The sequence below is a fragment of the Ursus arctos genome, unplaced genomic scaffold (assembly GCF_023065955.2).
Source record: "Ursus arctos isolate Adak ecotype North America unplaced genomic scaffold, UrsArc2.0 scaffold_22, whole genome shotgun sequence".
Taxonomy (NCBI): Eukaryota; Metazoa; Chordata; class Mammalia; order Carnivora; family Ursidae; genus Ursus; species Ursus arctos.
In genome coordinates, this window is record NW_026622897.1 from 12,247 (window position 1) to 39,262 (window position 27,016).

General features: G+C 49.8%; 1 protein-coding gene and 1 pseudogene across 1 annotated transcript in view; both read right to left on the reverse strand.

The window, feature by feature from the left end:
* Positions 1 to 13,928: 13,928 nt before the first annotated feature.
* LOC113259722 (interleukin-9 receptor-like) lies at positions 13,929 to 18,317 on the reverse strand (annotated as a pseudogene).
* Positions 18,318 to 24,225: 5,908 nt separating this feature from the next.
* Positions 24,226 to 27,016, reverse strand: part of TRPC6 (transient receptor potential cation channel subfamily C member 6) — a 108,601-nt gene continuing 105,810 nt past the window's right edge. The window contains exon 13 of the mRNA XM_026505909.4: positions 24,226 to 26,181. Coding sequence (XP_026361694.1) covers positions 26,030 to 26,181 — 152 coding nt within the window. The 3' untranslated portion in view covers positions 24,226 to 26,029. The remainder of the gene's footprint in view (positions 26,182 to 27,016) is intronic.

The window sequence follows — 27,016 nt, forward strand, 5'->3', positions numbered from 1 at the left end:
CAGAACAGATGGGTGTTTCACTGATTCGGGGAATGGGGGGGGAGGACGGGTGAAGGCGGTCAAAGATGCAGTGTCTGAGTGAGAAAATCCGACAGTCATGGAATGTTCTGTGCAGCATGGAGACTAAAGCTAACCCCGCAGGATGGGGTACAGGTTCCCCTGCTCTTTGAAAGTACAGTGCTCCTAGGAAATCTTTCACAGCAGAAAGGATGTAAAGAAGGAATGACCATTAATTTATACGGAAAAATGAGTGAGCACGCTCAGACTCCAAAAATGACTTTTCTTTAGCTTTTCTTAGGCCTTGGGATACAACTCCTAATGGATGCTGAAAATACATGGAGATAAAGCACAGCAGACGCTCACAGACACAATTCAAAGCGCTGGTGGCTGGACGTGGAGAGCGGTTCCCAGGAAGGAGCTGGTTGGGGTGCACACCGCCTCTGTTGTGCTTCTCCCCAAAACAGATGCTGAACGCGATGCTCACCGTTCGACTCTTTTCATAAGAGGAAAATCCTCTTCAGGTTTCTTCCCATTAGTGAAACCAGATAATAACGGAGATCTTTCCAAAAAGCCAATTGTCTTCCCATGAACTTTTAAAAAGTGGGGGATACCTGTACTTGAACGTTGCTGAGGGAGGACATGTGAAAGGTTCTCCCGGATACAAACATTAGCAGATCCCCCGGGAAAGGCACCTTCCTCAGTATGCGGAACACAGACTACCTTCTACCCCCAGAAACCTTCTCCTTCCCCTCACTCAGGACAACCCACAACAGCTGGGAGTTACCCCAGTTCCTCTTTTCTCCCATCCCCGATATCTAAGCTGTCAACAAACCCTGTGAGCTCCATCATTAAGATGTACCCAGAGTAGGACTAACCACTCCTTCCAAGGCCCCCTGTCTGGTCCATGCTGGAGCCCATCTCTTGCCTGAGTTCCTGGAAAAGCATCATCATTGACCTCCCTTGCCCATCCTCAACCGTCTGGCATCTGTTCTCAACACTGCAGCCAGGATGGCCCACCAAAACAGGGTCCCATGGGGTCACAGGCCTGCAATGACTTTCTGTCACACTCTGTCACCTCCCTGAGGCCATGTCCTATGCTGTCTGCTGTGGCCACAGGGCCTTCTTGCTGCTCCTGCATACACCTGGTATGGTCTCGCCCCGGGGCCTTTGCACATGCTTCCCCTTCTATTTAGAGGGCTCTTGATGTGATATCACTGACCTTCTTTAGATCTTGTCTCAAGTATCATCACTCTCCTAGTGAAGTACCACCTGGCCCCTATGTGAATAGCAAACACCACCCCCACCTCCCCTTCAGCATCCCCAGCCCTGTCTCCTGCTTTATATTTCCATAGCACTTATTATAGTCTCCACTCCATCTCGGCAGGGAAGAAACTGAGGCATAAACTGATGGCTTCACCACCGGCTCCCCCCAGTTTCCTGGTCCAAATCCCTAGGGGAAAAGGTGCCCCGGGGGCTCCTGCACAGCTGGGATGCCCGGGACAAGGGGTCCACCCACCTCTTGCACCCTGAACACCATCAGGAAAGGGAGCCATACGAGGAATCCACCTGCACATGAAACCTGAAACCAGACACCTTCCTCGATGACAGGTGAGCACACACGCTTCCTCCCCTTGCCGGAGGTGCTCACCCAAGAAAGCTGAGCAGAGATGCTTCCCAGGGTCCAAATCTCCCTCTGGCTAAGGTGCTGGGAAACAGACATCTGATCCGACCACCCTGCCAGGCTTGGACCCTCTCAGTGAGTCCTAAGACCCAGAGACTTCTTTGCACTCCAGCTCAATCCGTGTCACAGAGAAGCAAACTCCAGCCTCACAAACGTGTTCATCCTTAGCTCTGGAATTCCCTGGGTTGTGTCTACACTGGCCCACACAGGGGTCCCATGCAGACTACTCCGCAAATGCCCTAGGGTTGCAAGCCACTTTCAAGCTGCCCTTAGAAAGGCAGAAACTGGCCCGATTAGGCAGACCAGCCAAGTGACTCGATGTGCTGCAAACTCGGACAACATCCTCCCTGAACACCAACACTTCTGAGTCCAAGCTTCCAACCTTTGCTCACTGGGCACTGAGCACCATGTCAGCAGGAGCACTGCTCTTTCAATTCACTGGCCTCCCAGTCCTTCCAATCAGAAACCAAGCTCCAGTCACCACTCTATTTTCCCTTCAGAGAGAGAGGTCAAATGGTGGAATAAAACACTCCCTGTGCACAGCACACTTCTATCCACATCGAATTCCTTGTTCTTTCTCATCCGGGCAGCCCTACAAAACCCCGATCAATGAGAGATACCACAAGTTCAATCGTCACGTATATATTTGACCTTGTGTTTTTCCTTTCAGTATTTTTATATCAAAGTCAATGTCTCTATTGCTTTGTTAAAATAATAATAATAATAAATAATAATGATGATAATAAGTAATAATAATGATAATGATGATGACATGGTCACCTAAGGGTCTGGATCTCCATAGCCAGACAACATGGCTCTGGTCTAGATAAGGATGAAGACACAACCTCAGCCCATGAAGCAAACCCCACATCCTCAGGGCAAACCCCACATCCTCAGGGATGCCAACATGCCTCATGGGTGAAGAGTTCCTTTGCTACATGGAGTTGTCTGAGTCCAAAGGATACAGGCAACCCCCAGCATTCATTCTGTTTTCTTCATCAATTCCCCAACTCAAGTCGCAAGTGACTCACCAGGTCAAGCTTCCAGAGCCCAGGATGAGCCTCAAGGTAAGCAGCCCCCCCCCCCAGGGAAAGCTAACGGGGGGCTCCATTTCCTTTGGGAGCACAATGTGGCACTCCCCGAAGTCCTAGAGAACCCACACTCCTTCTCCCTTTCTCCCTCTCACAAAGGCCACCAAACCCTGTGACAGCTCTGAGGCTGTTTTAACAAATAATTTCTAATGTCGGAATGTGGCTCACAGAAGAGAAAAACATGAATACCCACAAAGGATTCCTTTAATATTTCAGAAGACTTTTCCCATTGTTTAATTAAACCAGAAAATAAAAACGCACAGATAGCTCCTTCCACTAGCAGGTCCGATTCACTTCACTGATGGAAAGTAGAGCAGGAAATAAAAGAGTAACAGATGTTCTGAGGACCCACCATGTCCATCACCTCAGGTTTGAAACTTCTCACGCATGCAAGGAAGGAAGCAGCACCAAACATCTCAGCCTGGCAACTCTGACAGTCTGAATTGGAGTGACAGGGACAAACAATGAGGCTGTGTGTGTTTGGTGAGGCTGGTTGCCCTGAAGAAGGGGCTCGGCCAGCTCTCCACCTGTGCCTCACCTGTCCTCAGCCAGGAACCTGCTTGCAGCCCTCACCTGTCACAACGGTCACACGGGAGACTCACAGCCACCGCTGGAGCCCGCCCTGCCCACACCCTGCTACAGAATGCACTCAGCTCTCCTTTGGGACCCCTGTCACCTCTACCCAGACCTGGAACAACCCTGTCTGCTGCAAAGCTCCAGGATTCCCCCTCTTCTTCCAAAATCACACTGGCTCAAGGCTTTCATGAGAAGGGGAGAAGGCTACCTAATATATGGTTCACACCTTCTTTCCCCTTGTCATTTCTCTCCACTTACCTTCCTACCTGTGCAAACTGTTAAGTGACGTATCCATGGAACATGAACATGCTCTGAGATCTCAATCTTTCATTGCAGCCTTCTCTTCCGTATCCCTAGGACAGGGAGTTTTAAATTTATAATAATAATAATTTTAAAATTATTATTTACAGAAAAATACAGCCCAAATCACCTCGTTTTTAGTTGCTCTTCATTAGGCAGGACAATTTCTGTGTAAAAAGCCTTTCCATAGAGATGACCTTACAGCAACTTCTTTTTTTTTTTTTTAATTTTTTATTATGTTAGTCACCATACACTACATCATTAGTTTTTGATGTAGTGTTCCATGATTCATTGTTTGCGTATAACACCCAGGGCTCCATGCAATATGTACCCTCCTTAATACCCATCACCAGCCTATCCCAATCAACCACCCCCCTCCCCTCTGAAGCCCTCACTTTGTTTCCCAGAGTCCATAGTCTTTCATGGTTCATTCCCCCTTCTGCTTACCCCCCCCTTCATTCTTCCCTTCCTTCTCCTACTGATCTCCCTCTTATTTCTTATGTTCCATAAATGAGTGAAACCATATGATAATTGTCTTTCTCTCCTTGACATTTCACCTTCCAGCAATCTCATAAAGAGGAAACAAACTCTGTGGGATAACCTGACTCACCCAGCATCAGGCAAGCAGTTCCAGAACTCAGCCCAGGGCTCCTGATGCCAAGCCCCTTGAAGCCACCAGCTTGCCTCTATCCAAAGGAATTCCCAAAGACTCTCCTTCTGACTCCACCACCAAAGAAATGACAGAGAGAATATGGCACCTGAAAATATTGAGATGACACATCTAGGAAAGCTAGATAGTCAAGCTCAACTTTTAAACAGGAAAAGTATGCTTTGAATAATTTTGAATTTTCCCTCAACCCGCACTGTAACTCTTTGGATGAAACATCACCTTTGACAAATGACAAGGCATCATCCAAGTGTGTATCTGACGACAAAAAGCCATCTAACTCTAAATGGTGGCCACTCAACCACACCTTAGGCCCAACGGAATAAACACTGTGAGATGGAGGAACAAAGTATATCTTAAAAATACACAAAGAGTAAATCTCACCTTCCCTTCCTAATAAAAGAGTGTTTCTGGGAAACAGCTGTTCAAAATACATTCATAAGCAATAAACAAACAGGGAAAATGGGATGCCCTGCAAAGTTCTCCCTGCTCAGAAACTACGTACCTCTTTCAGCAAATCCAGAACGCTGACAAGTACTACTTCAGTTTTACTTCATGGCTCAACTAGAGCAAAGAGAAAAGCCCAGGAGACGGTGGGTTAATGAGAGGTTTTACCTCCAGTCCTGACGTGGAGATGACATTTCGCCAAATGGACCTGCCGCTTTCTCTGAACGCTGGTGTCCCGTGTCAAGTGGCCTCACTGACTCAGACGCAGACGTTCAAAACCTCGGGTCTCGCGGAGCCAGAGCAGAGAAGTGCTGTCAGCTGGGGAGAAGGCGGCTCCTCGGACCTAAAGCCTGCACACCTGCTGCGGTTTCTGGGGGAAGGGGAAACACACACTTGTCTTTAAGTAGTAATTATCTTCACAGACCATTCCCTCTGTCCTGGGGGGACAGGGCACACAATGCTGAAGCCCCCAAACAGCTCTGGGGCTTCTTACTGCCACACCTGTGCCTGAGGGAACAGGGAACACCCTGCTGAACTTGGGGAACTGCTCAAGGTCCATCACCTGCACTGTGTTGGGGGACAGGGGACACCCCACTGAAGTTGGGGACTGTGCGGTCCTTACTCTCGCTCTTGCTGGGGAACACGGGAAACCCTGGAATGTCTGCGACCCATCCCACAAAAGCTCTGCTGAGCGGGCGCCCTGGAGTTCCTAGGTCTGGGGCACACGGCCAGGTGACGGAGACTGGGCAGAAGAGACTTGCAAGGGAAAAAGAAAACTCACCTTAGTCTCCACGATGAACTCTCTCCACACTCCCTTCCAGAACCCCGCCTCCCACCCGGGGTGCCCTCTACTCCCGGACCCCCACCCTGGCACACAGCACGCACTCACTCAGCCAGGAACTCCACAGGTCGACTCTCTCAGAGCTCCGGGTCTCTGGCTCCAGGTCTGCATCCTCGGGCTGCTCCGGGTCCGCCCGCAGAGACGTGGCTCCACCCCCACGCGGTGATTGGTTGGGGAGTGTGGCGCTTCCAGCCCCTTGGATGCCGGGCAGCCCGCCCCCCTGACTCGCAACTCTGGGAGCGCAGGGGGTCCAGGAGGTGCCTCCTTGGCATAGTGCCCTGCGCAGGCATGAGTGGGATCGTGGGCAGGGCCCCAAACACACACACACACACACACACACACACACACACACACACACACACAAACACGCGCGTGCACGCAGGGCCCCTTCCGCCGACCCCTCTAGCTGCAGACCACCCTCAGAGCCCTGTCCCTTCCCTTTCTGCACCAGCCCTCCCTGCTGGGGTGTGCCTGGTTCCTGGCAAGGTCAGCTGCTCTCAGACTGTTCCAGCCTTGGGCTTTAGGAAACGCAATGCTTTCATGCATTTCCAAGGCAATTTTAAGCCCAAAAAGGAATGCTCCAGCGGGAATAGCTTTGCCTTCTTGTCTCACCCATGGAGTGGATAGTGCTTCTCAGACCTTCAAAGCATCCTTCTAGGATGAGCCCATTTGTGCTGGAATCTATATACACATGCTTGGTTCTGCAGGGAAGTGTCGAGGATGGAGAACAGACGCCCTTCCGTGCTGTCGCTGTTGTGAACCAGGAACATTTATTTTACACTTAAAAAGGAAACATAGTGTTATTGTCGACACTAAATGAAGGAACCTTTTAAAACATTTTAGAGAGACAGGAAGAGAGTTTTATTCAAACCCAAGTCAGGACGGCTGCCTGGGAGTCACAGTCTTCACAAAGAAGGGAGTGCTCCAGGGAAGGAATAGGTGGGGCAGGGTTATATATTTGTTCTGTTTTGTGTTACGTACAGAGTTACACAGCACGATGAGGAAGAAGATTCCAGAAAGTGACAGACTTTTTCTTATGTTTTCAGAATGTACAAGTCAGCATGACTTTCATCTTACGGGAGCCAGAGAGGTTCTTTTGTGTTCTTACCTTGATGTTGGCAAAGGCATTTTTTGGTTCTCTTTTTCTTTCTGAAGCAGATGGACCATATGTGCTGGGGGCAGAAATAGGGCCCATGCTTTGAGGTTTTGCCCAGTCATTTTGAGCTGGGTAAAATGTTAAAGGATAGCTTCCCTGGGAGGCCAAGATCAGGGCCCACAGACGGTAGGAGATAAAAATTACTCTTTTCCTTATCATCACTACCAAATGGAGGAACTTGAGATGAAAGCACCTTTCATATAGTACAAAGAAATCCAAAGGACCCCTACAGAAGTTTACCTGCTCCATGGTCAACACAGGTAACAGAGGCATTCACGGTCTCTGGACTCCTCCCCTTGTCCTGCCCAAATCTCTGAAGCATAGAGATCATTTACGGTCAGAATTTTAGAACTGCTAGACATCTTAGAGATGTGTGGCACCATTCCCTTGGACTACAGCACACAACAGAATAGCTCACTGTCACAACACGAAAGTGCCCCTGGATACACTAAGTTCTTTCTCTGCAAATTTTGCCCCATGGAAATCATAACCCTAACACAGAAACACTGCGATGGTTGGGAAGTAAATAATCGGAGGTAAGGGAATATTTTAGCCATCTTTAGAAGCATTGTCTCACTCTGTAGAAGAGGCCGAGTGTTTTTAAATACTATTTCCGACCTTACAGCACACTCTGAACAGACCAGAGCCTCCATCAATTAAAAAAGGATAGTTCTTTCAGTAACTTTAAAATCAGAAAAATATTATAGTATCTCTATTCCTAGGGATCTTTAAGTCTCTTACTCAAAGGTCCTCCACTGAGATAATTATCTTCATGATCATGATGGGCAGAGGTGAAAAGGGCAGCCGAATTCATTCCAGTTGGCCACACAACAAAAACATCCTAATACTTCCTAGGTTTCCAGATCGAGAAGACCAGAGATAAGAGGGAAATGGTACCCTGTATGGAAGAACAAGGGATCTGGAGTCAGTTTGGAGATCCCACTTAGGTTTCTGACACTAAAATCCTCTGTCCTTCATATCGTCTCTGAGCCCTTGTCTAACCATCTAGAAAATGGGACTCATTCTATCTACACCCTAGTTTAGAAGTTTAGGAGGGAGAATGCTACACAGAGCCAGTATGGTATCTCCCAAGAGGAGGTGCTCAGGAAGCCATAATTACCATGGGATCTATTTCTTTTCCAGAAAAAAGAGCACATGTTGAAACCGTTTTTCTATAAGATGACTCACAAGATGATTTTCAAACCTTGAGGAAGGTCAAGAAGCTGCTATTGTGTAGTATTTCTCTCAGAAATCATGTGGTTAGACTGGTGGGGACAATAGCACCATCATCACTAAGAGTGGTGAGCTTCCCATCTCCATATGGCTATGTTGACCCCCTTAACTCAGGGCCACCAGAAAGGACAGCTGGACCCCCCCCCCCAAAGTACATGTTGGCAATCATCCCCCAAGCATATGGCCCAGTGATACACATCTGAAGGGTCTCATGACTCAGGTTTTATTAGATGGTAATAAATGACCTTTTCCCAACAACAGCTAGCCCTCTCAAGGTCCTGGAAACCTTGCTTCCAAAATTGCTTAGAGTCTTACACTCTCCTAACCCCTCCCAACTTGAGGGTATATAATGGGCCACTCCTCATGACCACAGGGCAGCTCTTTCTGCCCATGGGTCCTGTCCCCCTGCTTTAATAAACCACCTTTTTGCAACAAATGATGAGGGAGCAGAAGGCAAGCTGAGGACAAAGCAGGAACTGACACCCCGCACCCCCCCACCACCATGGGATGTACATGACATTCGGGTACTGGTTTCTGCTGGCTCCGAGTGGAGGTCCCGCAGCCAGAAGCGGCTAGACCAGGGATGTGGAGGCGATCCCATTAGACCCATCAGGAGGAAACCTCACACGGAGTCTTAAGGTTGGCAGCTGTGCTAGTCGCTTAGGTGGCTGTCCGGTGCCCAAGACAGACGACTTTGTAAAAGGACAGCAGTAAAGAGAGGGCATCAAGTTTCTGGGTCTTATTACCATCCCGGCCAGGGTACTAACTTCCAGCCAAAAGGCAGGCTTTTTTCCTCCCCATAGAGTAGCCATGGGCTAGAGGATTGCAGCCTGACCTATCGACATGAAAGGGTTCCAATAAGACCGTACTCCTTGAAGAGTCCCCAGAGAGGAGAGGAGAGGAGAAGGGAAAGTACTCACCAATTTTGCACCAGAGCTCAGAGTCCGGATGTAAAGACTCAAAGTCACACGTTCGGGCGCCATATGATGAGGACACGGAATACACGTGAGGTTCAGTGGGGTGGAGTCCGGGGCCGACGACCAAGAAAGAATTCTTGAGGCGTCTTTGGTGCAAAATCGGTGATTTATTAAAGCACGGGGATAGGACCCGAGGGCAGAAAGAGCTGCTGCACTGGGGTTGTCAGGGGGGACTGATTATATACTATGGGGTTGGGGGAGCTTGTAAGGAAAAAGGGAGGTTGAGAAAGTACTTTCATATGTTAAAGAAGCCTTGTGGTGGGGTTGGTGGTTGAGCTGTTTTTTCCTCTAGCAAGGCATTAACATTAAAATAGTTGGGAGCTTCCTGGAAGAAAGTCACACAAGTCCGCCCAGGAGTGGGGGTGGGGGGAGGTTGCAGGGTGCGAGCTTGTGCCTTGTGTGCAGCCAGACTTCTGTTCCCTCATCTGTTCCTTCTGTCCACTGACAGGTAGTTAAAACAAGCAGGGTGATCTTCCTCCAGGAACTCAGCTGCCTCAATATTGATACTTTGATAAGGGCAAAAGGCAACCTTGGCTTGACATGAGTCCGAACACCAGGATCCTGCAAGTCTTCTTCAACATATAAAAATCCCTTTAGAAACTTCCTTTACCTCTGCCACTCCCCAAGATACATGTTAGCAATCATCCTCTGAACATATGGCCCACTGATACACATCTGAAGGGTCTCATGACTTAAGGTTTCACTAGACCGTAGTAAATGACCCCTCAAGGTCCTGCAAACCTTTCTTCCAAATTCCTAAGAGACTTCCACTATCCCTAACCCCATCCCGACTTGAAAGCACAGAATCAGTCACTCCTCACAATCTCAATGCAGCTCTTTCTCCCCATGAGTCCTGTTCCTGTGCTTTAATAAAACCACCTTTTTTTTTAAAGATGTTATTTATTTATTTGACGGAGAGAGAGACAGCCAGCAAGAGAGGGAGCACAAGCAGGGGGAGTGGGAGAGGAAGAAGCAGGCTCCCAGCAGAGGACCCCGATGTGGGGCTCGATCCCAGAACCCTTGGATCATGCCCTGAGCTGAAGGCAGATGCCTAACAACTGCACCACCCAGCTGCCCCTAAAACCACCTCTTTTGCACCAAAGACGTCTCAAGAATTCTGTTTGCTCCCGGACCCCAACATTTTGTTGCAGAAAAATAAGAATCAGGCCAGCGAGAGACCAAGTGACACACGGAGAAGTAGGAGAACTCGGATTTATTTTGTGCCTGTGGACCCAGATGAACTCGTGCTCCAAGTTCTGGGCCCCGGGCAATGGGGTTATAGGGCTCTTATAGGGGAATGCAGGCAGTCAGGCTCCAAGGGCTATGCTGACTGCTGGCAGGTAGGTTGAAACTGGGGGGGGGGGGGGGGGGGGGGCTGCTTCAGGCGGGAACCATAGCACAGGGGCCTGTGGCCAGAAGCCCTTTTACAGAGGCAGAAAGGGCTGCTGATCACTTGCTCCCAGCAGCGTTTCTGGTTATCTCTAGCTTCTTGTTAGTAACCTTCTGTCTTCTGGAGCCTCCTGGCCTGGGCCTGCTCTGGTCAATTTTCCTCTTCAATCTGAGCAGATTTAGTTCCCATGGTACATCATTTTTTTATGCCATTCTCTAAAAAAGGGCTCTTGGAAGGGATGGCTGGCTCTAGGAGCCCAAACAGTGACTGCAGGAGCCAGGATAATCCCGAAATATCAGAAAATGAGTAAGTACCAATCATGGAAATCCACCAAGTTGGAATTATGTCAAGGGAAACAGGAGACGGCACAAAGAGCCACAGCGGACTATATCGATCCACTACACAGCCTACTGCTGGAATAAAACCAAAGCCATACCCAGGGTTCACGGTGGTGAAAATAAATTACATAGACTTTTTTTTGTAATGAGTAGAAAACAATGCACAAGAATTCCAAATGCTTGTTGTAGACACTCAGCCGCCCACCACAGGGGTGAAGCTAGATCCACAGAACATCTGACCTTTCCTCCTGGACACTGTCAAGGTCACTGAAACAAGGCACATCCCACCACAGAGGTGGAGCTAGATCCACAGAACATCTGACCTTTCCTCCTGGACACTGTCAAGGTCACTGAAACAAGGCACATCCCACCACAGAGGTGGAGCTAGATCCACAGAACATCTGACCTTTCCTCCTCGACACTGTCAAGGTCACTGAAACAAGGCACATCCCACCACAGAGGTGGAGCTAGATCCACAGAACATCTGACCTTTCCTCCTCGACACTGTCAAGGTCACTGAAACAAGGCACATCCCATCATAGAGGTGGAGCTAGATCCACAAAACATCTGACCTTTCCTCCTGGACACTGTCAAGGTCACTGAAACAAGGCACATCCCATCATAGAGGTGGAGCTAGATCCACAAAACATCTGACCTTTCCTCAACACTATCAAGGTCACTGAAACAAGGCACATCTCAGAAACTGTCAGAGCCACGAATAGCCTGAAGAAACGTGATGACCACCTGCCATGTGCTGCCCCACGTGGGACCCTAGAGCAGCAAAGGCAGAACAGAGGGAAACCGGACACAATCTGACCTTCAGATAGTACTAAGTTACCAATCTTGGTTCATTAACTATAATGATTCTGGAAAAAATAGAAACAGAATAGAGATTCAAAGTCCAATAAGAGCGGGGCGCCTGGGTGGCCCAACAGCTTAAGTGTCGGACTCTTGATCTCAGCTAAGGTCTTGATCAGAGGGTCCTGAACTTAAGCCCTGCGTTGCCAATTTTACTTCAAATAACATTTTTAAAAATTCTAAAAATCAAATAAGAGAACACTGGAAGCCTAGAGGAAATGGGTAATTTCTAAATAAAAATGCACATACACAAAATGGACCCTGATAGAAGGAAGATAGAAACAGACCAAGGAGCATGAAAAGGTCACGGTAAGGCTTAGAAATGTCCCATTGGAAAACTCCCCAGAAACGGATGGGTTCATAGGAAACACCTGAGTGTTCTGATGATCCTATCAAAGCTTGACGTATTTATAGAGTTCATCGAATGGAGGATTCCAGGGAAATGTGCCGCCAATTCAACCGTGACTTTCTGAACAAAAGAAAAAAAACCAGTTGATGAGTTTCCTTCCATTCAAAAAAGAAAAGTTAATTTTTAAGCAATTCCGGTTTGGTGTAAATAATCTAATGAAACATAAATCACGTTGCCGTTTTTAACACACCTACTTCACGTGCATCCAACTGTCAACACGGAGCAGAGAGGACCTCGCATTGGGCCCAGGGTGGCCAGGCCACCGGCCCCACACGCACCTGCTCCAGCCCCACGCACACTTACAGCCAGATGTTCTCGGTGCTTCTCCTCTCCGAGAAGCAGAATCCGTGAAAAGCACTATGGCGTGCCATGGTTATGAAGGGCCAAAGCCCCAATGAAGGGACACTTGTGTAAGATACGTCCTGCTGAAATGCTACAGGAGAAAGCAAAAATAAACCTGTGGGAAAGTTGGACACCGAGGGTTCTGTGCTCGCCTTGGATGACACATCTCTGGGGAACCCGCCATGGATCTCCCTCCTGTGGCCTGAGGACCGTCTCTCTACTTTGTTCGCACAACCCCAAATGGTCTGGAAGCCGCGGGCATCCCCACCACCCACTCACAGTTTAGCTGTGGCCAGTTCACCTGCTCAGGAAAGGTCTGGGGAATCTCTGACATTTAGAGTTCTGCGTATCTAGTGTCATCATTTGGAAATTCCAACTGAAATGCAGCCCACCATTCCTGTCCCTTGGCAGGAAAAGGGAAAGAGGACAAAAAGCAAACTAGAAGGTAAATGTACACAAGTCAGTGGATATCAGGACGATGGTGTGAATGTCTGTGTTCCCCCCAAATTCATGTGTTGGAACCCTCGTGTGAATGTCTGTGTTCCCCCCCAATTCATGTGTTGGAATCCTCGTGAGAAATGGGATGGTGTTAGAACAGGTGATTGGGTGGTGAGGGTGAGACCCCAGCGCCTTCCCTCCAAGAGAGGATAAAACAAGCAGTCTGCCGCCAGAGACACCCTCATCTCAGACATGCACCCTCCGAACTGTGAGAAATAGATTTCTACTGTTTAGAAGCCACCTGGTCTGTGATATTTTGACAGCAGCCTCGCTGGACTGAGGTGATCAGCAATGATGTACAGGAATCGGAATATGAAACAAAAATAAAAACCACCGTACAAAACTGAAGGTTCTTAAGTAGAAATCTAACAAGACACATAAAATATTCACAAAACCTGAACACAGAGGAGAGAAATCAAACAACAGATAAATAAATGTGCCTTTTGCCTCCGTGCTTCCGAGAGAGCAGGGTGGGTCACCAGCAGCTCGGAGCCATGCGAGGAAATTTGGCCTCTGCTCAAACCCAACATCCGCACCTCCCACCTCCGAAAGCCCAAGAATAGACAGACCCCAGCCCCCTGCACCTGCTCTGGGCCCCTCTCCCAGCCAGCAGCCAGTTCTTGTCACCTCAGTAGGAGAGGTAACCCCAGGAAGGCACAGAAAGAGGTCACAGCACCACCTCATCTGTGTCCGCTGGGAGCAAGCTGGCCCTTTAAGGGGGTGAGGGCAGCACAGGCTGTGGGGCTAACACCCCCCCCCCAGGGGCCTGGATGGAGCCAGAGAGCAGGGAGGGTAGTGGTGGGCCAGGGAGTGGGGGCTGAGCAGTGGATTGCTGAGGGGAGGGGAGAGGAGGGGAGGGGAGGGGAGGGGAGGCAGGAGGGGTCACCTGCCTGCCTGCCTCCATCCAGTCAGGGTGTCTGTGCAGGGTCTCCATTCTCAGAGGACCTGCAGCCGGCCGAGTCAGGGTTCTAGATCCAACCCGGTGACTGCAAAGGGTAGGAGCGAAGAGAAGGCCCTGAGGTCCTAAAGGGATCCGTGCAGCGGGGACCTGCCTCTCACTGTGACCGACTCCCACAGGACCACTTCCTTGCCAGGCATCCAGGCTCTGCTGGTCCCAAGAAAGGTCACAGGTCAAAGCTGGGTTGGGCCCAGAGCTCTGTTTTCTGGGAAGGTGGAGGGGTGCCACCCCCCGGGGCAGCACAGGGCCCAGTAGTCACCACTGCTGCAATCTGAGCATGGGGGAGCTGACAGGTGGGGCTCGCGGGGACCCAGGCCTCCTGTGGCAGGTAGGCAGGTGGCTGCCCTCCCTGGACCACATGCCCCCCTAGCAGCACAGCCTCTGGGAGGCCAGCCCCAGGGCCCTCCCGCTCTTCCTCCAGGACCACTGACTGCCGGGGATCCACTGGGTCCTGGGTCAGCCACGCAATGGCCTCCCAGACACTAGACTCCGAGGCTCCTCGTGGGGAACCGGTGCAGTCCTGGCTCAGCAGCAGACCCATTCTGTGGGCCCCTAGCCAGGTCTAGAACAGAGAGCATGGCAGGAGGGGGTGGGAAGGGCTCAGGCAGCATGTTCAGGACTCTCTCTGGAAGCAGCCTCCCTTCCTCCTCCAGGAAGCTCTCCTGACGTCCTTACCCAGAGCCAAGCAACGACTGTGCTTGCAACCTTCTATCTTTCGCCCGTGTGCCAGCCCACCCTCAGCCCAGGACCCCTAGGGGTGACCCCAGCCCCGCCCCCAATCCCTGCCGCGGGCTGTGCACGCACCTGGAAGTCTCCGTTGTGCACACTGCAGAGGGACTGAAGAACGCCACTGGAGAGGGCACATTCTGGGAGAAGTTTCTCCTCACCCTGAGGCCAGGAGAGGACAGCTGGGGCCTCTGCACACCCAAGGAGGGTCCTCAGAGGCCCAGCTCCAGGAAGCATGAGGTCCCTGTGGGAGCCTCACTCCCTTCCAGCCAGAGGCCGCCCTGCCTCATCTGTGCTGCCTGCCTCCTTGCCTCTTGTTGGATCCAAACCTGTTCTTGGGGCAAAACCCAGCACCTGGCCCTGCGGCCTCCCGGGCTAATAATCCCATAGAACTCACTTCCACTGAGACAGGCATCATTTATGGGGTGAGCTGCAATGGTGGGTTTAAGGCTCCAGGGTGACCGTTGTGTCCTTGTCCCACAGAGGGAGCTAGTGCCTCCAGGAACCATACCTGAGCCACTGGCGGACGGGAGGAAGCTCTCCGCCCCACCTGACTCCTCCCCGAGCAACAGACCCAAGGGCCCTCCCAAAAGGATGTGGCCCAGGGCTCCAACACAACGGGTCCCAATCAGCCTCACCAGCTTCCCAGGGGGAGGAAGCGGCCCCTCCAGGTCCCCAGGTCCTATCTCATCTGCCCCCTCGGCTTCTCTTCCTAAGGCCTGGCAGTTCCCTCCACTTTGCTCCCTCTCTGCTTCTCCCGCCCACTCCAACCAAATCGCCACCCTCTGGACACCACCACTGGCCTCCCGGTGGGTCCTCCCCATCCCCTCATACCACCACAATCTATCTTCCAAACACAAACCAGACCTTGTCGCACCCTGATTCACATGCTCCGTGTTAAGTGTGCCCAGCATCTCCTCCCTCACTTCCCCATCCCTCCAAAATCCCCACCCATGCCCCACCCCGCTCTCTCGGTCCAACTTCCTCTCGTCCTTTCTGCTGCCAGTCCACACCTGGTCAGTCTCCTCTGGGCCCCCTCCTACAACCTGACATGGGTGACGATTTACTCCAAATGGGCCCTGCGTCTGTTTTGCTCTCTGTGGCCCTCACCAGGGTCCTGAGCACAGCAGAGACCCCAAACTATATTTTCACAGAAGGTGTTTAAAAAGCAGCAAACCACAGAGCACCTCCAGAGGCAGGAGATGAGGATCCTGGGTGGCTTGGTCCCGGAGAATCTGGATCCCTCTGAGCCTCTTTGGGGCCCTACTGCCCCCAACACACCTGACAACTGGGGAACTCTCCACAGGTCCAGGGCAGAGGCTTCAAACCCCCCACCCCATCCAGGACCAGATGGTGGGGAAGGACAGCGGGTTTGGCCCAGGATACCCCACCTACCACACACCCCCACACGCACACACGAACACATTCACAGACAGGCACACGCACCCCTTGGCTACTGACCCGGGCGAAAGCTTGAACACGAGGTAGGTCAGGCTGGTCAGCAGCAGAAAGACGGGCACAGCCACAAGGATGCTGCTGTCGGGCTGCCCCCGATGTGAGAACAGGGAGCCTGTGGGCAGGAAGGGCCCAGGGTTGTAAGCCTCCCTGGCACCAGGACATTCTTCCAAATCCACATGGCAAAGCCCCGCAGGAGTGCCCTGGGCCACAGTGGAAATTTCCTCGACGGCCACAGGGGTTGTGTCACGCCTGCTAAATGAGTCACCCACCCCTGGGCCTCACCTCCTCCATCTGCAAGGTCTTAGGAGTCAGTCACCCTTCCTAGCAGGTCACAAGGGTCAGCCCAGCCCTCCCCAGGGAGGCGAGACCAGGTACAGGCTCCAGAAATGGAAGCAGAGGCCTGGTGTGCTGCCCCCGGCCACACTAACTCCCAGTGACAGACAATTACTACAGGTTCCAAGAAGCCCAACGCTTGGCAAGCGTTTGTTTTCTCCTCAAAAATCTCAGATCTCCAGGGGAGGGTGGCCAACTGAGGCACAACCGCCTCAGGGAGGGGGTTCCAGGAGGGTGAGGGGGGGACAGTGTGACACACGAGTGAGGAGAGGTCCTCTGGGAGGAGACTCCTACCTCGGGAGGGCTCTGGGGAGTGGGGAAAGGCAGAGTGGCTCCATTCGCTCCACTGGCCCTCACAGTGCAGCTCCCCCATCATTTCATCCTCCAGGGCGGCCATCTGGACCCACAGCCAGGCCTCATAACGGGAACCGGGGTCCAGTTCGACAGCTTCGAGGGTGAGCCGGGTCACCCCGACAATGTGATCCCTGTGCCGGGCCTGCTGTGGGGTGGCGAGGGTGGGACAGGGTCCATCAGCCCTCCAGATCGTACACACACACACACCCATACCCACGCACGTGGGCACAGGTATCCATTCACGCCACAGGCCCATGAGCACACACTTACACTCCTCTACCCCCTGCACACTGACACAGGTGCACACACAAACATGCTCGCTGCACTCACACACTCCTCTACATGGGCATACCCTGTGCACACTCACATATACAAGCACACGTACTCGTGCACCACCGGCACACTCGCATACAAACACACGTGGGCACAGTCACGCCCCTGGCTCTGAGCACGCCCCTCCTCGTTAGTCCAAGCTGACACCTTCCCCTGTGGGAGGACAGGTGGCCCTGAGCTGCTGCTTCTAGGAGAGAGAGGCCCCTGGAGGAGTCAACCCAGCATTACCTCCTAGGCCTCTTCCTGCTTCTTGAAGGCCAGCTCGCGGCTGAGGCTGGAGGTCAGGTGCTCCAAGGCAGGACTGACACTCCATCCAGGTCAGGACACAATAGTCAGAGCTGACATTGCTCTGTAAGCCAGAGGGAGGGTCCAACTTCAGGGAAACACAGTGAGGCTACATATGGTGTGTGGTCAGCATGCCCAGGACTGGCATGAAAGATGCTGGGGGGCAGGAGGGCATGGTCAAGGCCCTCCCAGGAGGTCTCTGTCTCCTCCCTGGTGCCGTCTCCCAGGGAGGCCCCAGGTGGGACAAGATGACAATGAGTTCCCCCAGTCCCTGCAGCCAGACAGGGTGTTTTGAATGTCGCCTGCCTCTTCCTTCACAAGCTGCTGCTGGAAGTGCTTCCCAGTGTCTTACCAGAGTCCTTCGTGCGATAACTAACGTGTACTCCAAGTGACTCGAGTTGTACCCTTGCCCCGACTCGAAGCCCTGAATCTTCACCTTCCTCCAAAATCGTGCCTCTTCGGGAAGCAGTGGGCGCTCCCCTCCCAGGGCCCCAGCCTGCTCCTAGCCCCAGGTCTCTCTGAGTTGGGACAGAGATTTTCACGGGGCCATGGAGGTTAAGGGCAAGGGGACCTTGCCCCCCCAGTCCCCACGAAGCCAGGATGTTCCCTGTCAAGGCACCCGGATCAGGCCTCACCATGTCTCCGGGGCAGGTAGTGTGGGTCACCAGGCAGACCTGCTCCTTCCCAGAGACGGACCGGTGGAAAGTGACGGCGAAGTTGTCGGAAGGCACGAGCACCTCCTCACCGGCAGCACCTCAGTGCGCTCACTGGCCCGGAAGACACGTCTGTGCTTGCTGCCCGGCACGCCCTTGCTGGGAAGGGTGTGTGTCGGCTCGAAGGGGCCACTGCACCCGCCCAGCCCTTCCTGCTGCTCCCATGGGGACCCCACCCTCATGGCCTCACACAACCTGGCCCTCCAGCCTCACCTGGGAAAGAGGAGCAGGGGACTGGCACCACGGCCCAGCTCTGGGGCAGACCAGAGGAAGCCGAGCCTCACGATGTTGGTAGTGAGGCGTGGGAAAGATCCAGCCCCAGGCCCTGGGAATAGTGACGATTTAGAGCCCATCGCGGGGGCTTCAGGGCAGGATTAGTGCACGTGACTCACTCCTGACACCCACGTGACCTGCCGTGACGCTCACGTGACACGCCTTGACACCGCCCCCCCCCCCCCCCCCCCCCCCGTGGTAATTAGGGTTATTTTCTCTATCAACACTAGAGCGCGCTTGCTACTTAACTGCTGAATGGACTAGCACGTGACTCGCTTCTGGAGCCCACGTGACCTGCACGTGACTGGAATGGAACCGCCCCTGCCGGTCACATGACCCGCCCCTGCCTCCCACGTGACCCACCGCTGCCGCCCCACGTGGTGCTAATTAGGCTCATTACCTCTCCCGGCACTAGAGGGCGCTCCCTATGGGACTTCCGGTGGGGCCCCCCATGAGCCAGCCCACCCTCAGCCCAGGACTGAGTCGCTTCAGGACCCTCAGCAACCCCCCACCTCCCTGCCCAGTGCTCACAGCAGCCTGAAACAGGGTACAGGTGCTGACAGGTGCCGAGGACAGAGAACATCCCTGGTTGCTGCGCCAGGCACTCCTGTCGAAGAGGAAAATGGACCACAGCAGGCCCAGGCCAGGAGGCCCCAGAAGACAGAAAGTTACTAACAATAAGCTAGAGATAACCAGAAGCCCTACTGTCAGCAAGAGATAACCAGGAGTTTCTGCTTCTGTAACCAGGTTTCCTGTCTGAAGCAGCCCCCATTCCCCCAGTTCAAACCCACCTACCATAGGCACCATGGCCCTTGGAGCCTGACTGCCTGCGTCCCCTATATAAGCCCTATAACCCTGTTGCCTGGGGCCCAGAATTTGGAGCAGGAGCTCATGTGGGTCTGCCAGTGCAAAATAAATCTGAGTTCTCCTACTTCTCCGAGTGTCACTTGGTCTCTTGCCAGCCTGGTTCTTATTTTTCTGCAACACTACTACTGATAAGAGCACCTGGCATGTTGCAACGAATATAATAGATTTTAAATAAAAGTTTTATGAGTGGGATCTAATATGGCACCTGCCCTAAACCAGCTTGTGATACTATTATAAAATTATTACAATCAAAATAATAAATGTCTTGAAATTTTTCCAGATATTGTTCAAATATTTTTTATTTTTTTCAAGGATGACAAATATGTGACGTGAGGCCAACTCCCTATGTCCCTGGCAAATACTGTTAATCATCCATCATTCTTTCCTGCTGACTGTGACCCAGGCTTCAGAATCGTGCTTAACACACTGCTGCAGACGCTTTGTCCCACAGGGTCAGAGAAATGTATGTGGAAACCTGAATTTGATTAGACCGTATGAGGTTTGAGAGGGGGTGCTGTGAGACAATGTAGAGGAGGGATCCAAGAGCCACATCCTTTCCTACAGCTGCTAACATTGGCTGAACGGGGATATTTGCTAAGATGTATGAGCTCATTTCATCCTTACAAATACCCTACACAGGTAATAATGTTAGTTTTCTTTTTCTTATCTGTAGAATTGGTGATGAGGCCCAGAACGTTAAGAAACTTAGGGAAGAATGCACAGCTGGTAACTGGCAGAGCAGACATTCAGGCCCCCATATTGTGGCTTTAGATCCTATACCCTGAACTACCAGGCTGAAAATAACTCTGTAGGAGAGGCAGGTAACATACAGTGACTAAAAAAGTTGGAATCATTGAAAAAGAAAAGAAGGAAAGGAAAGAAAGGGAGGGGAGGGGAGGGGGAAGGAAGGAGTAAGAAAGGAAACAAAAACAAAATCAATATTTAAAGCATAATGTTTTTTTCTAGGAGCAAAACTGTGCTTGGGTTGATCATATATGTATATACTAGATATGCATTTTATGGGTATCTATTATATACGGGGACAAACTATATAGATGACTATGTGTATATACACCTTCCTCTGCATACTAACAATTCAAAACACCAATGTGACATGTTAACAATTTTTGAAATATAAGGAAGCACAAAAATTGACCTTTTCCAGTTATTCCGCAGGATAGTCCATGTTCTGAGGAAGAGGGAAGTGTAAATGTCAGGTGGTGAAATCGCAGCATACTGAAAATGTTAAGGCAGAAGCAGAGTGTTACCATGGTTCTTTTAGTCTGAGATATGATACTAAGTAAACTCATTTTATTCTGAAATTGTTCTTGTGATGATATGAAAGTCTATTTTCATGGACAGTGATTAGGACAAAAATGTAGGACAGTGGAGTTCAAAACTCACCTACCGAATGTCATCATCAAAGTTTTTTTCTAATGATTTAGAAAAAAATTCATAATGTTCCATGTGTTACCTTGAAGACACACCTGTCTGTCTGCTTCTACACTCTGTTCCTGCTGTTCATTGGCAGTGACCAAAGCCACAGCTCCCAGAGTAGGCATTATGAACAGAAGAAAGGTGAACATTTTTAGATTCTGTCTCATGGTTTTTACTTCAATATTCTAGGTAACATCATACTTAGGGTATAAATATTATGAATACATGATCTCCTTAGCAGGTGTAATTCCCCTTCACATTGAATAAGGTGGCTCTCCAATATGTCATTTTCATAAGAGTCTGAAAAACATGAGTCAATATCCCTATGATCTACTTACACTGGATAAACTGATTATCTATCAAATGGCATAAGTGAAAGAAAAAAAAACTATCATATAGTTGGTCAGTATCTCTAGTTATTTTCTCAAATTCCTGTTACGTAACAAGAATTCAACTGAGCAAATCTTAAAGATCTAATGGGCTTCATGAATCAATTCACCCATCAGGCAGCAGTCCATGTAGCAAGCAGAGGGGAGCTCCGAAGGGCTCACAAAAGGAAAGGTAGAATGGGAACGGGAAAAAGGAAATCATAAGCAAAGAATCCACTGATTTAGGCAAGGTTGCCCTCAAAAGGGGAACAGAAGGAGACCACCAGTTAGTGTCCAAGGGCTGACACCGGGAAATTCCATGTTGACCTGTTAAAGGTTACATTCCTGGTGCATCGAAACTGCAATTAAGTTAGCATAAAGTCTCGGTGTGCTGATGTGGGGCCTCAACTAAGTGACACCGTTTGGGGCCCATGGTTTTCTTTTTAACAGTACAAAAATCTCTACAAAAACTGGTTCCAAAATAAGAGCTTTTTATAACTTGTCACTAGGTGTTACCGTCAAATTCATGCTGGGAAAATGTTTGAAAAAGTGCCTGTGGAGACTTCTATGGCTGTAGCTATAATATATACAGAGTAAAAAAGAAAATGTGAGCATTCATTCTAATGATTCCAGAAAAAAAAAATATGTTGCCTTCTTCCTCAGAGTTCCCAGTGCATCACCTCGGCTAGTCACATAATAAAAGTCAAGACTTGGATTGGGAGTCAAGATTTCATACAAGAACAGACGTTTCGATGCGTTTTCACCTCCTGTCCATGTTAGGATGCTGGGCTCTCCTCCTACACAAACTTCGATTACCTTGCTCAGGTAGAAAACGCATTAGATAGGTTTCTGGAGAACAACGCAGAGGTCTGGGTCGGGAATTCATATTCTTTTCTGCTTCTCCACTGACCCAATCTGCTGGCTCTCTGTCAAAGGGCAGAGACTCAGTTGTTTAGGAAGCCATCTCCTGCAGGGTTCAGAAGGGCTGCGGGGACAGCAGCTGTGACTCTCCGAAGCCCCACTCGCACACGATGACAAAGAAGGAAAACTTCAGAGTGAAGGAGGAGGTCCTATCTGAGAATCAGAACAGCTACGGTTCATACTTAATGGTGCCCCTCAGAGAAACAGCTCTGCCTTGGCCTTGGTGCTGGCCGGCCAGGTCCGAGGATCCAGACGGGGTCCTGCAGGACCAGCCAAGAGGGTCCCTGGCTGTGTGCGGGAGAGAAATCACGCGTGAGCCAGCAGGACGTGAGTGCAGAGTTTCCTGAAGGTACAGAGAGCGTCCAGGAGACTCAGAAAGGAAAGGAGAGTCTCGACTTTGCTCAGGGTCTGGGGTTTTTACTGAGGACTGTGGTCTGCTGGACCTGTCCTCTCGGGCATCCAGGAACTGGTCAGAATAGACAAGAGCCCAGGGTCCATCCTGAGTCCCTTAGTCCCTGAAGCCAGGGGTCTTGGCATCAGGATGTCCAGCTCTGGATGTCCGGCTCTGGCCGCCTGGAGTGGTATGGTCGCTTCAGCTGGTCATTGTCACCTGTCCTTCCTCAGATACTCTCTGTTCTAGAGAATCATTAACTCCTGGTCCCTTACAAGGAGGACATGTGCTATGAGCACTCTGGGGGCCGTGTCAGGTGGGGTGCCAGGTCCTTGCAGGAATGGAAGCAGGAAAAGGAGCAAAAAGCAGGTTTTTATGGAGTCCTTCAGTTTCCCTACCTCGGCCTGAAACTGACAATCGGTCCAGACAGTGATTCTGTTGGTGTTGGTCTGTCTGGTTGACAAGTACTGGCATATAGTCTTCCCATTTTAAATGCTGGGTTCGATTTACCATTCACATGGTGGTAAGAACTATTGTCAGGTTCCACCCTGGAACGGTCCTGGATGGCTCGGACCGACTGCCAAACCTGTTCTCACCAAGTCACAGCCACTGACTTCACCGTTTCTTTCTGAAGAACGTCGTGTAAAATACTCACGCCCTCCTCTTGGCCTTGCTCACACCGCCTCCACCCCCCCACCTGTTATTCTTGTGTGTGTGTTTACTCAGCAACCCTTTCAAAGTCAGATCTTCTCTGAACCCACAGCTTCCATGAGTAACACTGGTGTCTGTCTCTGCATCGGGCAGGTAATGGAGTGTAGGGTTTTCAGGCACAGCCCATTTTTCCTCACCTAGAGATTGAAATGTGAGCTTTACAACGGGACCACCATACTCCGACATCGTAAGCGTGAAGCCTCTGTTGTGAAGACTGAGTGTTGTTCCCGGCTCTGACGTTCTCTGTCCAAGTTACTTAGCTTCTAAAGCTCCAGTTCTTACGGAAGGAGCCGAGATGCCCTTCAACAGATGAATGGATAAAGAAGATGTGGTCCATATATATAATGGAATATTACTCAGCCATCAGAAAGGATGAATACCCACCATTTGCATCGACATGGATGGAACTGGAGGGAATTATGCTGAGTGAAATAAGTCAAGCAGAGAAAGACAATTATCATACGGTTTCACTCATATGTGGAATATCAGGTATAGAGCAGAGGACCACAGGGGAAGGGAGGGAAAACTGGGAAGAAATCAGAGAGGGAGACAAACCATAGGAGACTCTTAATCATAGGAAACAGACTGAGGGTTGCTGCAGGGAAGGTGGGGGGGGGGGGACTGGGGGATGGGCATTAGGGAGGGCATGTGATGTGATGACACTGGGTGTTATATGCAACTAATGAATCACTGACCTCTACCTCTGAAACTAATAATACACTATATGTTAATTAATTGGATTTAAATTTAAAAAAATAATCAAGGCTCCAATTTTCTCATTTTTAAAATGAGGGTATTAACAGTGTTTTCCTCAAACAGTTGTTATCAGCATCGTGTTAGCTTAAGTTCAGTACTTCATGAAAAGCACCTGTCATGTGCCTGGCACACAGTAGAGGCTCAGTCAACATTTCTTACAGTTGTGTTAAGTCCCATTTCGTTATTTGGCTGCAAGCTCCTTGAGTTCAGACACTCATTTTTCATTCTTTTTAGTCCCTGGCAATGTTTTAAGCAGATAGTAGGTTCTGGTAGTTCATTGGCTATGCCTAGTAAAATCACCCTGAATCTGTGTTATTTCTCAGCTTTGGCATAAGGAGAAAAGCAGAGAGTAAAACTAGGCCTGGTCATACAAACACAGGGACTTGGTTTTGATTGGTGGTAGTAGGAGGTGTGACTGTGGCTCGGCCCTCACGGAGGACCCGCGTGGTCACAGTTAGACGTCACTGGGCTGCCCCAGCCTCCAGAAAGCACCAAATCTGAGAAGAGAAATATGGCAGAGAGAACAGGTTGGATAAATACATTTCAACAGAGGAATCACTTTATTTTTAAAGGTTAGGCTGACTGCAACATGAATACAGGATTTACAGCCAACGGGCCTGAGACTGACGTAGTCATGCTTGTGACCATCTCTGACAGACAGTATGCCTTTAATTAAGCTCTTGTTGCAATTTTCAAAACCTTTCTTAACATACAGTTGGTTTCTCTTTTCACGTTCCGATTGAAAGGAAATCAGAAGCGGGGCCGACTCAGCTGCCCTTGGAGGAGAACGTGCCGCCTGGAGGACCTACCAACACTCTGAGTCCCACGCAGCTCCCAACGGCGGTGTTTTACGGGGAGAGCTGTAGTCGTGCCTATTGCACTTCCCAAAACCTTTATCTTGTCAGGTCAACCCGACTTTAAGACACTGGGGAGCGTGAGGATCTCTTCTCGATTCCCTGGAGTCGAGCCCCTTTGCGGCCCGAGCGCCCCTTGGCACGGAGGCCAGCCTCTGGCTCGCACAACACACAAGCGTTGTGGACACTGGATTATTTTAATGTGCTCATGGCGCCTTTGGTACGAGGCTCGTTTTTACAACTTCTGATTCAAATATTGTCACAAAACGTTTGAATGCACACCTTTTCTGTATTAGTACTAAACAACTTCTCAATAAATAATACCCACAAATACAAATCACTGGATGTAAAATTTCAGATGCATTTCCTGATCTGGTTACATAAAGCTTCTTTGATTTAAAGTAAGCCAACGTTGGGGCTAACTAGATTTTTGTGACCGTTTTATCTCTAGAATGAAGTTAAAAATTTGCATTTGAAGCCTCCCTTCGTTGAATTTAAAGCAACACGGGCAGTTAATGGCCAGAGTCATTCAAATGTTGGCAGTTTGTCGAGTCGCACAGATGAACATTCATTTCTCTCTGTGTCGTTTTAGATCCTGCCTCAAACCACCAGTAAGAACAACGCCTTTCCCTTTATACTCAATGCCAAATGTGGGAATTCCCCTGTAAATGCCCTCAGAAATGGCGCAAAACTACACTATCATTGGACGGAATCACCGCCATCATTTGTGACTTTGATACTTCTCCAATAAAGGGTTCTTATCTGGTCAATAATCTTTCAGGCACAGTAAAAAACCGTAACATAAAGAGGGGCTGAGAGTCTGTATTGGCTGCAGAAGACAACAGGACAAGCATTTCATACACATGTGTGTGAGCACGCACACACACACTCGCTAAACCATGTTTTCAGGACTCAGTAAAGGAAGCACTTTTTCACTGTTAAGTGTAACATTTTCAGCGAGATGAATCAGGAAGTTCAGGAAAGATTTAATGGCCTTTTGCACAGATATTCCCAATCATAGTCTGTGGGGGCCGAGCACAGATGATTCAACAGCTTTCTCCAAATAGCCATAGATCATCTTTCCCTAGGTTTCAGGGCTGGAAGTCACCATCACGGGAGCCATAAAGCAGGCAAGACGTTACCTGAAGTCACCTTTAAGGGAAATGCTGCACAGGGGATGTCCCCAGGCAGACAGGACACAGAATCACATCATCGCAATAGTTATACCCAAGAAAGCAGTTAATAAAAACAAGCATCAAACATCCGGGCACAATTTCCATCATAATCTGCAAACTTTAGCCTGAACAAAGAAATTCAATCACCAAAAATATTAAATATCAGGGTTTCCGAGGATGGGATGACTCAAGTTATCTTTGGGCTATTTTCTTGTTTAAAAGGTGGTCACGCTGGCACTTAAAAAAATAAATTGGAAAATAATATGGCTTCAAGTGGACAAATAAATACGATTTTTAAAGGAAGTCTTTGCATTATCTATTGCTTTCCTCTTGATTTGGTTCCATTGATAATTTCTCTTCAAGTTTTCTAATTAGTTCTGCTAGGTCTTCCGAATTCTGAGTTTTTTCTTCAAGGAGTTCATAACGGAGGCTTGAGATGTCCTGTTTAATTTCCTTCAGTTCCCCTTTGAAAAACAAGAATGATAGGGAGTCAACTGTAAATTCAGATGCAGAGAAACTAGGGGTCCTGGACCAGAATGAAATCAGTCCTAATTCCACACATATCTGTTGTTTTGATGAGGGAGCAGCAGGCTGGCTGAGGACAAAGCATAAGCGGACACCCCGCAACCACCCCACCCCCACTCCTGGGTGGGACCTGTGATGTTCCTCCAGGACATTCCCAACTATCTTCATGTTAATGCCTTGCTAGAGGGGAAAAACCACCTTAATTTGACAATAGCAAGGCCTCCAGTATCCTGAGTCTTCTTCGACATACATAGTATTTTCTCAACCTCCCTTCTTCCTTACCTTCCCCCAACCCCACAGTATATAATCAGCCACCCCTCACAACCCGGGGCAGCAGCTCTTTCTGCCCACAGGTCCTGTCCCTGTGCTTTAATAAACCACCATTTTGCACCAAAGACGTCTCAAGAATTCTTTCTTGGTCGTCAACTCCGGACTCCACCCCACTGAATCTCACCGATATTCCAAAACCACATCAGTCTGAATCCTTTCAAAGGAAAAAACTTTCTAGCAGGGCAGGTTTCTATTTTCTCAGCTAAGCTTCTGGTGAATGAAAAGATTATAGAGAAAGAATTGTAACAAATGTCCTAAAGTAAAAAGGAGGCATTGGTGGCAAATGTTTGCAGGAGTTGGGGGCAACAGCCTTCTGCTCTTCCCAACCCCTTCCTCCATCTTCCCAGCCGCCCCCAGAAGCAAGAGTTACTTATGTAGCAAATGCCATCTGCCCCAACTGTGGACAATGAGCCCATTACCCTACACTCCTTAACAACAGTGATG